Source organism: Chaetura pelagica, unplaced genomic scaffold, assembly GCF_000747805.2.
Source record: "Chaetura pelagica isolate M959 unplaced genomic scaffold, ChaPel_1.0 scaffold101, whole genome shotgun sequence".
Taxonomy (NCBI): domain Eukaryota; kingdom Metazoa; phylum Chordata; class Aves; order Apodiformes; family Apodidae; genus Chaetura; species Chaetura pelagica.
In genome coordinates, this window is record NW_009952564.1 from 6,616,708 (window position 1) to 6,628,500 (window position 11,793).

At 45.0% G+C, this 11,793-nt stretch overlaps 1 protein-coding gene across 1 annotated transcript; it reads right to left on the reverse strand.

The window, feature by feature from the left end:
- Positions 1-1,300: 1,300 nt before the first annotated feature.
- On the reverse strand, positions 1,301-10,954 carry HAO2 (hydroxyacid oxidase 2 (long chain)). The gene is made up of 7 exons (XM_009993371.1): positions 10,824-10,954; positions 9,888-10,039; positions 8,373-8,603; positions 7,736-7,986; positions 4,691-4,849; positions 2,971-3,040; positions 1,301-1,356 (listed from the first exon to the last, which is right to left on the reverse strand). The coding sequence occupies exons 1-7, from the start codon at positions 10,952-10,954 to the stop codon at positions 1,301-1,303; spliced, it is 1,050 nt and encodes a 349-aa protein (XP_009991673.1).
- Between the last annotated feature and the right edge of the window lie 839 nt (positions 10,955-11,793).

The following is an 11,793-nucleotide window of genomic DNA, read 5'->3' on the forward strand; positions in this document are numbered from 1 at the left end:
AGACAAACCCCAAGGGACATCAGCTCCCAACATGAACAAACTTCTGCTCTGGCTGCAGGACCCTGTGTGCCCCCACTCAGCCTCACCTCCACCCCCCAGCAGCTCCCTCAGCTCTGGGCAGCAGCAGGCTGGGGAGGAGGGAGATGATGTGGGACAGAGAGATGATGAAAGGAGATGGAATGAGATAGGAAGAGTAGTAATAGTGGTGGCAGCTGAATGGTGTAGCTGAAGATTGTGCTCTAAGGAGTGCTACAGGAAAGGAACCATCCAGGTGAAAAAGAACGGGAAGGGAAGGGAGAAAAAGTGAGCTAATTGTTCTTAATTACCCATCACCACAAGGTGATAGCAGGTGGATGGCTCAGTCAAGAGCATGTGCTTCCTCATGGGGAGGCAAGACCAATGTCTCAGGAAGAAACTTGGATAAGGAAGGGATGACCACACATTTCTATTCCCTTGGAGGACAAGGGTTTTGCTGCTCTATGCTGGCAGCAGGCACACAGCTGGCTCCCTGCCTCTGTTGTACTATCTTCTGAGAGCAAAGGCCACGTGCTGCTTGGGTGGCCACACTCGTGTGTGGGCAGAGACCAGGGCACCTGGTGAGTTATTTATGCATTGCCACAAACTTGCCCTGTGCTCAGAAAAATGTGTAGGTCCTGACTGCTGCTTGGATGAGTTTGCAGTGCAAATGAACCATGTGGTGAAGGAAGGGGTACTCTTTTTGGGGAGCACAGGGTGTTGCTTTGGTTACCAGGGATTTAATTTGTCTGCATTTAGAAGCAGTTAACAAGACACACACACATCCATAGAGGGTAGCTGGGGGGGGTCTCTTAAGCTGGTGCACCATGTTCCTGTATCTTCTGTGAATACATCCAGGAAAGCCTAAGCTGTGGAAGGTATCTGCCACAACACTTAATGCCTCTGGGGCAGGAAAGGTGTGTGGCTAGAGCTGCCATCAGCCTTAGTAGAACAAGCAAGTAGAAGAAGCAAGGGACATAGCTTTCCATGTGTGGCTGCCAATGTAACAGAGCTTGGGAGTAAGGCCCAAAACAGGTAATGCCAGGGGACAGCCAGTCTAAAGTAAATGTATTTAAGCAAGTAACAGTCACCCAAAGTGTTAAAGAACTCATTGGTCTCAATAAGAGCAGAGCACGGCCTTTGCCTAATCTCAGGAGTTTCCTGAAGGCCTTAACAGGCACTTATTCACATTCAGTGTTTGCACTTCCTTTTTTCTGTCTTCAGTCTGGTTTGGGACCTCAGCAGGGTGAGCTGCCTTTCTTGGGTGGGCATTGCAGGAGGCTGTTCACAGCTTTGAGAACCGAACCAGGTGTGGGCCAATCTCTGAGACACTGGCACAGCCTGAAATAAATAGAGAAATGAAACATGTTGGTGAGAAAGGAAGGTCTATGGGTTAAACTTGGAAGGTTCTTTGTCTGAGTCATGGTCTAGCATTGTCTGAGCCATGTGGGGACTTCAACAGGTCACTCACAGAAGCCCTACTCATCAATGGCATCTTCAGCAGTGAGATTAGGCACCAGGCTTCCCACACAAGAAGAGTTAGATGTCAGAAAAAAAAAAAAAAAAAAAAAAAAAAAAAGGATCCTTATAACAAGTTGAGCAGGGAGCCCAAGGGTGGAGCCAGAAGACAAAGGCAGACAGAAAATTGATGGGGATTGACAGGGATTGATTCATGTTGAGTGACTAAGGTGATTTGCTGGTTCATTTGGTCAAATCTGGGTGGAATTTCACAGCTCTGCCAAAAAGTGCCAACCTGCTACTCATGCTGAGTTCAGTGCCTGTTTGCATGTAAAGAAGTGTGAGAGCCTCCTGGAAAAATAAACCTTGTAGGAATCTTTACTAGTTGAAAAAGTAACCCCCAAAACCCCCAGGCTACTGAGAAATACCCAACAGGTTTCAGTTCCAGTCTCCCAGTCAGCATTATAACAAGTTGAGCAGGGAGCCCAAGGGTGGAGCCAGAAGACAAAGGCAGACAGAAAATTGATGGGGATTGACAGGGATTGATTCATGTTGAGTGACTAAGGTGATTTGCTGGTTCATTTGGTCAAATCTGGGTGGAATTTCACAGCTCTGCCAAAAAGTGCCAACCTGCTACTCATGCTGAGTTCAGTGCCTGTTTGCATGTAAAGAAGTGTGAGAGCCTCCTGGAAAAATAAACCTTGTAGGAATCTTTACTAGTTGAAAAAGTAACCCCCAAAACCCCCAGGCTACTGAGAAATACCCAACAGGTTTCAGTTCCAGTCTCCCAGTCAGCATTGCTATCCACTTGAGTTCATGGTTGCTAGAGCATGAAAATCTTTCAAACATGATTTGAAGTGTGATAGGACCCTTTGTTGATGGCTGAATATTTTGCACTGGACCAGCACGTTGTACTTGTTCGTGTGTGAAACTGGAGTTTGTGCTGGGCTGTGCAAAGTTTACTGTTCAGTGAAGTGAGTCAAACATGTCAGCTAGAGGTAGGAGCAGAAGTGAGAAACACAGAAAAGGGAACAATAATAAAAGCTTGAAGGAAACACAAAGGCTTTAAAAGCATGTGTAAGGCAGAGATTTGAACCTGCACCGCCAATGAAAAATTCTGCATCCGTTCTTTCTGAACTTTTTGTACAGAAAAAAAATTGGTTGCCATTTACCCTGGTAATCATTAGGTTAAATACTGTAAAACATGCAGTTCCCAGAAGAAATTCCAAGTTTGGTGGAGCTCTATTTAGCAGGTTTGCATCTCTTTGATTGGGTCAGAAAGCTGCTCTAATGTCCTTGCAAGCCTCATTGCTATGGCACCTGAAAAGCCAAATGGTTTCACAGGAAGCAAAGAATCCCCTTAAATGTAGTGACTAGAACCAGCACAGCTCACGTGGATTCCCTTTCTGTGACCCGTCCACCAGGCTTCTGGTTTTAGATGGCTTGCAAAACTTCTGTATCACTGTTTAGAAACAACCTGCAAAGAACCCCACTTACCAGCTAAGGCCATGGACAAGCGGAACTCCTCCTGCAAAATCCTCAAGACGTCTTGCAGCCCTTCTTCACCCTGCTCCAACAAAGAAAGCAGGCAGGGTGAAAGGAGCCCTGGCACTGAGCAGTGCTGCCAGATGCTTGCACTGTGAGAGCTGGGACAGTCCCTTCAGCCTGTGCCAATTCCAGTCTCTCACGCAGATGAATGATTAAAACGATATAATGGATGTGCTCAGATCATCGCAGATTAATTTAGATGCTTTTCCTTTTGTGATGCGTCTGAGCAGGGAAAGAAAACAAAGCTGTTTTTCACTTCTGACATTTTCCAGCTGATAGGTTTTTTTCTTAGCTTTCAGTAAACCTCCACCAATGGGCTTATTTTAAAATGTCAAGCCTTACAAAGCTGACAGTATTTTATGAAGTAATTCAAGCTTTATATATGGTACAGCTTTAAAAACTTTATTTTACTCAGACACCGGACTGAGTCTTTAAAAATAGTACACTCTGTATTTTCCTCTGAAACTCAAAATCCAATAACATGTACATACAATTTGGATCTCGCTGTAAAATATCAGAGGATTTTTTCTTTGTTTCTCTTAATTTTTGGTTTTTTATTTCTTGCAATGAAGAATGCTCTGGGTGCAGACAATGTCAGTGCTGGTTCACACCCTTCCCCTTCTGTATACTAGGGCAATGCCCCTGAGATGCATCATTAGGGATGGAATGTAATACCAAAGCACAGCTGAACTCCAAAAAATCCCATCTCCTTTCTGCTTGCATTGTGGAAAAAAATGCAGGCAAGGCACAGCAACACCCTTTTCATGTTAGGCCCTTCTCTGGCAACAGAAACAGTGCTGCCAACACTTCCAGGTTTGTCACAAGATTGAGGTGCTTTCTTGCTTAAAGCCTAGCTGCTGGAATCCACAGCAATGACACCACTGGAGAGGAATCTTATTTAAAAGTCAGGAAAATACTTCTAGACAGTAAAAGTAAATGTTTTTTCTTCTACTGAAAAGCTTGAAAGCACCAATCCAGAGGCTAAAAGGTTAAAAAAAACCCCAAAAAACTAAACAACTAAATAACTAAAATTTAATTTAAATTCATGTTAACCTGCTGCATCAAGGGCCTAATTCATGACTTGGGATCATAGAAATATGCTAGCAGTTAAGAAGCAGCAAAGCTGAAGATGACATAGGGGTGCCATGCTCAGGCACCAACAGGTTATGGTTCTACTCAGGCTTGTCGAAAATGTTTCAGACATCAGTGGCACAGAGTTCTGTTTGTGTTTCTGGAGAATTGAGAGCATGCCTATGAAAAGGCTGTATCAAAACCATGTATTGTTTCCAAGTAAAGCTGACAGTAAATAAAATTGTCAGGCTCATCTTTAAGACAAATAAGTCCACCACTGATTTTCAAAAGTTCTGACGGTCCTGACTCCTACACTATTTCAGCACCAAACTGCAACAACAAGAAATCAGTCCCCACAAAACCATGTTATTAACTTCACAATAGTATTTGAAATAGTAAAATTCAGTGGTGTTTTTAAAACACAGAAAAGGTCTGGTTTTGATTCAATTTGGTGTTTTTCCACTTAAAATTCAGCAAAACAAAGAAGAAATGGGTAAAATTCTTCACTGGTGCAAAACGTCTCTGTGACTTTTAAAGAACAACAGAGTGTTGGGAGAGTATGAGAAGCAGACCTAGGAACTCCAAACTCCTTACTCACCTTGTAAGCCAGACCCCATAAAGCTGGTCTTCCAATAAAGACACATTTTGCTCCCAGTGCCAATGCTTTCAATATGTCACTTCCTTTTCGTATTCCACCATCTAAATAAACTTCAACTCTGCCTTGCACTGCCTCCACAACCTCAACCAGGGCATCAATCTGCAAAGAAATAGTCTCTGTCACCTTGAGCTCAAATTTTCATTCCAAGAGAAAGTGGAGGTACTCCAAAGAGACAGCCACACAGTACTTTAGTAACACACCTTCTCAAAAGCTCATTCCATTTTGAAGTACTTTGCATATATTCTTTGCTAGCACTTCTGATAAGTGAAAAAATAACATTTTCACTTGCTTTCTGAAAGATTTTAAAGTAAATTTCAATTGAGCCAGTTGTCATTAGCTCCATCTTACTTTCAGGTGATTCTCCCTCTCTACTCGGCTCTCGTGAGACCCTACCTGAAGTTTCGTAGAATCATTGAATGCCAGATTGGAAGGGACCTCGAGGATTGTCTGGTCCAACCTCTTCAGGTACTACTACAGTTTATGAGATGGCTCAGCACCCTGTCAAGCTGAGACTTAAAACTGTCCAGTGTGGGGGATTCTACCACTTCCCTTTGTAGACTATTCCAAACTTTGACTGTCCTCATGGTGAATCATTTACCTCTTATGTCCAAATGGAATCTCCCCAGGAGCAACTTGTGCCCATTGCCCCATGTCTTTTTCGTGTGATTCCTTGTGAATAGGGAATCTCCAACTCCTTTGCAGCCACCCTTTAAGTACTGGAACATGGTAATCAAGTCTCTCCTAAGTTTCATCTCCTCAAGGCTGAACAAACTCCGTTTTCTCAGCCTCTCTTCATATGGCAGGTCCTCTAGTCTTCTGATCATCCTTGTGGCCCTTCTCTGGACCCTCATCCTTTTTGTAGAGTGGAGATCAAAACTAAATGCAATACTGCAGGTGGGATCTAACAAGCGCCAAGTAGGATGATGACCTCTTTATCTCTGCTGGTGATGCCCTTGTTGATGCAGCCCAGCATCCTGATGGCTTTCTTTGCCTCTGCAGCACACTGTTCACTCAGGTGAAGGTCTCTTTCCACAGGTTTGCTCTCCAGCCAGGTGGATCCCAGTACCGTGTCCAGTTCTGGAGCCCCCAACACAAGAAGGACATGGAGCTCCTGGAAGGGGCCATGAAGATGATCAGAGGGCTGGAGCACATCTCCCATGAAGACAGGCTGAGAGAGATGGGGCTGTTCAGCCTGGAGAAGAGAAGGCTCCAGGGAGACCTCCTAGCAGCCTTCCAGTACCTGAAGAGGCTACAGGAAAGCTGGGGAGAGGCTTTTTACAAGGTTTTGTAGAGAGACAATAAGGGGTAATGGATGGAAACTGGAAGAGGGGAGATTTAGATGAGACATTAGGAGGAAATTCTTCAGTGTGAGGGTGGTTAGACAGTGGCACAGGCTCCCCAGAGAAGTTGTGGCTGCCCCAACCCTGGAAGTGTTCAAGGCCAGGTTGGATGGGGCTCTGAGCAACCTGATCCAGTAGGAGGTGTCTCTGCTTAGGCAGGGGGGTTGGAACTAGATGATCTTTAAGGTCCCTTCCAACCGAAACCATTCCATCATTTTATATGAATGATACAAGTGTTTGTAAAAAGGCTGATGTCAAACTTCTCCCTGCTGCTGTCCATATTGCCTAAACTTACATTTCAACCTAATCCTGGTGACCACCTGCCAAAAGTCTCCTCATACACCCTAAAGCATCTCTGAAGGATTTAATTTGCTATCTAGTACAGTCAATGTATCTTTTCCTCCAGGCTAAGTCTCCTGGTTCCCTAAGGTCTGTTCTGTGAAGCACAGCAGTGCCAGGCAGTGCAGGGCAGTGCCAGGCAGTGATGCTGGCTCTGGTCCCAAAAGCAGCATATAGCCAGTGGCAGAACACTGCATTAGACCTAAGTAGCTCTCCAGTTTCTTATAGTCTTTTGCCTTATTTTCATCTTTATTAAGTAGAGCAGCTATAACTAAGATTACTAAGCAGATTTTTCCAATGGGTCATAAATTTTTTTCAGAATTTCAGACTGAAGACTTTAAGGCTGGCATTTTCCTCACCTAGTTCAGGTACAATAGCTTCTGCTGCCAGGCTTGGAACCAGACAAGCAGCAGAGCTGAACTAGACATCTACTGCTTTGTGTGTGTATGTAAAGAAACTTTTAAGGTGGAGGAGCAGTTTAATGTGGATGTCATTTCCATAGTTACGTCCTCAGCATTTAGATTTTTAAAAAAATCATTATTCATTATTGTCAGCCTTGACATGGCAAAGAACAGAAATCCCTGGTACCTATTTTTATTTTACAAAGGAAAACAGAGAAAAGAAAGTCTGTGAAATACTATGCAATACAGAACTGTATAATAAGAACAACTAGAAAAACTGACAGAAGCAAAATTAAACCAGTGAAAAACACACATGTCCAAACAATCCATAATTTCTTTGTATAGATTAAAAAGCTGGGGATTTTCCCCCCAGATAAGTTATTCTTTTTTTTCTGGCTCATGAATGTCAATAAATTTCCATTTAGGCTCAAGGCTGTAAGTACACAAGCAGACCTCTCACTAAATCTAGTTGCATTGTTTGTGCATGTTTTGGCAGATGTGAACAATGGAAGTACATTCTGCTCTCATTTGTACATTTTTGGTTCCAGAGTTTCGTTTTGGTTTTGCTGCAGTGCACAAGGAATACATGTGCACTGCACCAGCTCGTGAAGACACAGGCAGAAAACCTTTTCTAATTTAGGCCAGTAGTCTGTCAGCAGGCATGTGGGTTAAGTGCTGCCTACAGAACTCTCCCAAGAAGCTGAGAAAATACTTCAAGAGGTTGCCCATGCCAGGGTATGGGTTTAAACCTAAAGTACCTCTGCACACATCCACAGCCACGCAGCCACCACACAAGTCCCCCAGGGGAACGTGCAAAGATGAGTGTAGAGACACCCAGCTTACAGCAAATGTGACACAATAAAAACTGGTGACATAAAAGCAGGGACATCTGTTTCCTCACTTACAGTGGCAGGTCCTCCATCCAGTTGCCTTCCACCATGATTGGACACAATAATCCCCTGAACTCCATGTCTCACTGCCAGCTCTGCATCTTCTTTTGTCAAGATGCCTTTAACGATGATGGGCAGCCGGGTCAGGCTCCGCAGCCAGTAGATATCGCGCCAGGTGACCGAGGGATCCAGGCTGTTGGGTGGCAGCCCGTACTCAGAACGGTCATCTCCCTGCATCCATAGGACAGAAGAAAACCTCATCTGAGCTGTCATAATACAGAGGCCCCTTGAAGCCTTTCCCTGCTCTAGAACAGATTCATTAAACTTGATAACAGACATATATATCAGCTCCGGAAAGCACATGTCTCCAGAAGAGAACAGTTACAATGGGCATGGAGATCAGTGTCTCTAAGGAAGCTGGGCTGGGGTTTTGAAGCCAGAACCCAGGCTGGCAGAAGATCAAGCCAGAATGCTGCAGAACCAGAAGGGGAGAAGATACGCCCTGGGTACAGCAGCTGCCAAAGCAGCAGTTACCCCGTGGCTTTGTCTCATGTGGTGCACACCAGCCCAGTGAACGAAAGGGCTGGCTCAGAACAGACCTCAAAGGCCCCTTCCAAGTTCTTGGGTTTCATGTGGGGAGGCAGGAGGAAACCATTGCGGAGATCATCTCGTCTTTTGCCGGTGTAGGGCACATCTGCCGTGAGGACCAAGCCCTGGAATCCCGAGGCCTCGGCCCGTTGGACCAGCTGCTGGGAAACCTCCCTGTTGCGGTGGATGTAGAGCTGAAACCAGCGGAAGCCGCCGGGAGCGGCCGCCGAGATCTCCTCCAGCGTGCATGTGGAATAGGTGCTGGCGATGTAGCAGGTGTTCAGCGCGCGGGCCGCTTGGGGGGGTTGGAGAAGAGTGGGAAGCAAGGTCATTTGAACAGTTCTGCCAGGCACCAGGCACAAAGGTCTTTTACATACAGTGTGCAGAGAACACCTGAACTCCCGGTTTACTTATATCCTGACAAGCACAAGGCTCTACCAATGGGCAAATACGCCCCTGGGGTTAAAAATGTCTCTTATTTCACAGAATCACAGAATTGTCATGGTTGGAAAAGACCTCTAAGATCACCGAGTCCAACCAGCCACCCAGGAAAAAAACAAACTAAACCAAACCAACAAAAACCAAACCACACAAAACCACAACCACATACCACAAAACCAACAACATACAACCCACAAGAAAACCCACCATGCCCACTAGAGCCTGCCCTGAAGTGCCACATGTACATGTTTCTTGAATACCTCCAGGGATGGTGACTCCACCACCTCCATGGGCAGCCTGCTCCAGTACCTGACTACTCTTTCAGTAGAGAAATTCTTCCTAATGTCCAATCTGAACCTCCCCTGGTGCAGCTTCAGGCTGTTTCCTGTGGTCCTATTGTTATTCACTTGGGAGAAGACCCCAACACCCACCTCACTACAACCTCCTTTCAGGCAGTTGTAGAGAACAATGAGGTCTCCCCTCAGCCTCCTCAATTTTGTTTACCATACCCTGTTGTAGGATCATGGTTAAGCAAGCAGGAAAGGAAGAAGTAATTTACCAAGTCATGCTTTTTCAATTTGCATTTTTTTTAAAAAAGCAGGAGCTTTATGACTGCCTCCTCACAGGAGTGCACTGTCAGATGCACTCGGTGTACACAGAAATGCACAAAGGACAAAGATATTTCCAGAGGTCATCTCTCCAAACCCACCCTGGATTTAGAAAGAGTGGTTATGTGTTTCTCCAAGGGAGACAGGATTCTTAATAGTAACAAGGAATTTACAGGCTGAGTCCCATCCACCACTTTTATATTTTATCTAGAGCCTGATGTACTTGGTGTACCTCAGAAATGTGTCCAAATTCTCTGTCTTAAGTTTGCAGAAGCCTCCACAGGGCTGATCTCGTACTAGTGGTAGCTGGAGAAGCAGAACAATCTCTCCATGGCTTCCCACACACTCTGTGTCACCAGACGCAAGTGTGTCATCCACAAAAAGAGGTGTCAGCAAGTGGGAAAGGATTTTGGCCCTCAAGCCTGAGGATTTTGCTCAGTCACACTTGAGTCATCCTAACAGCTTCTTGAGGCTTTTTTTGAGACAAAAAACAACCCTTTTTGCTACATGGAAGCAAAGTAGAAGAGTACCTCTGGCTGTGCTTTTCTCTCCATCAGGCCATGCTAGCTGGTGGAAGCCAGTAGGGGCGATTCCTACAGGAAAGCTGATTTCAGTCCCCAGAAGCTTAGTCCTAATGTCCATCAGGGATACATCCCGCAGCATACGTGGCTGGAAACGAATTCTGTAAGGCAAAACAACCCCTTCAGGATGGTAGGTGTTTGGTGGCTTTCCTGAAGTTTCATGGAAACCAGGTCTTTATCTAACTATTGCAATAGGTACTCTCAACATTCCTTATACCTCATAGAATCTGTGTTATATTCAGTCCAGAGTCAGACCACACAGCATATATCATTCAGGGAATTGTTTAGAGAAAAGGAGGCTGAAAGGAGACCTCATCCCTCTCTACAACTACCTGAAAGGAGGTTGTAGTGAGATGGATGTTGGCCTCTTCTCTCAAGTGAATAACAATAGGACCACAGGAAACAGCCTGAAGCTACACCAGGGGAGGTTCAGGTTGGATATTAGGAAGAATTTATTTACTGAAAGAGTAGTCAGGTACTGGAGCAGGCTGCCTATGGAGGTGGTGGAGTCACCATCCCTGGAGGTATTCAAGAAACACGTACATGTGGCACTTCAGGGCAGGCTCTAGTGGGCATGGTGGGTTTTTTTCTGGATTGTGTTGGTTTTGTGGTACGTGTGGTTGTGGGCTTTTTGTTTAGGTTTTTGTTGTTGTTTGTTCGGATGGGTTGTGTTTTTCCCCCACCCTGGTGGGGCAACACCCTGGTGGACTTGGTGAGCTTTTTCCAACTGTGACAATTCTGCGATTCTGTGAAGTAGATTTTGCTTGAGGACCACCTTGAAAGGGCAAAGTGTGAGGAATCTTTGCTTGTGAAGTCCAAACACATGCACAAAATCATAGTTTAAAAGCTCCCAGCACAACACTCTTTATTTCCTCTTCATGTTACCTTTTATATGCCAGGATGTTTTCATCTCGAGTGCTGCAGTCATCTGCTCCAGCTGCAAAAAAATCCCAAGCAATCTTGGGTAAATACTTCCTAGCATATGCTTCGAAGTCTGAAAGACACACCATAGCCATGGCTGAGAGAGGCTCTGGGAACCCTGCAGACAAGAATAACATAGAATGGAAATTAGATCCCTGAACTGTCATTCTCTCTTCCAAGGGGGTCAGATGTCACTTAATGCTAACCTTGGACCCCTTTGTCTTGTAGGAGAGTTGCTGAGAGGTTGTCTTAGTCTGCCTTGCCATTCATCCTCTCCCCTAGCATGAGGAAAACTTGCAGATGCAGCCATAAGTGCAGGAAGAAGCTTGCACTTCTGTGCCTCTCTTCATTCTTCAACAGAAGCCTGAAGAGGACATTTCAGGTCCTCTGCTATTTTAAGACACAGCAATTGTGTAATTCTGTCATTAATTCCATCTTAAAACTAGCTGGCTTATTTGTTCCACTCATTCTCCTCAAAGGTTGTCCCAGAACATAATTTGCTGGATTTCCCCCCAGGACGGCTCCCTGACTGAACAATTAGTTATGGAGCACGGTGAATAAATTCAAGCTCATAAAATGTGGAAGCAAGTAAAAACAGCATCTACATCTAACCTACTCCAGCATGAACACATTGTAAAACTATGCCCAGACTCTGAGTGCAAGTCCCTGTCAAGGCCAGGGCTGTGGAAAAAACGAAGCATTTTCTACAGATCTTAATTTCTCTTTTGTAACAAGCATCTTCTGGGCATTTGCTTTACATGCTGCAGCACTGGCACATGCTAAAAAAGGAGCATACAAGATTTGGACAAACAGTGACGAAACACTCAGCAAAAAAAGCAAATTCCACAACATGAAACATGATTCTAAGAGCTGCCCTCAGTCTTTCAGGGAACAGAAGTGACATTGTGTAACCCAGATGTCTCATCAAACCAAC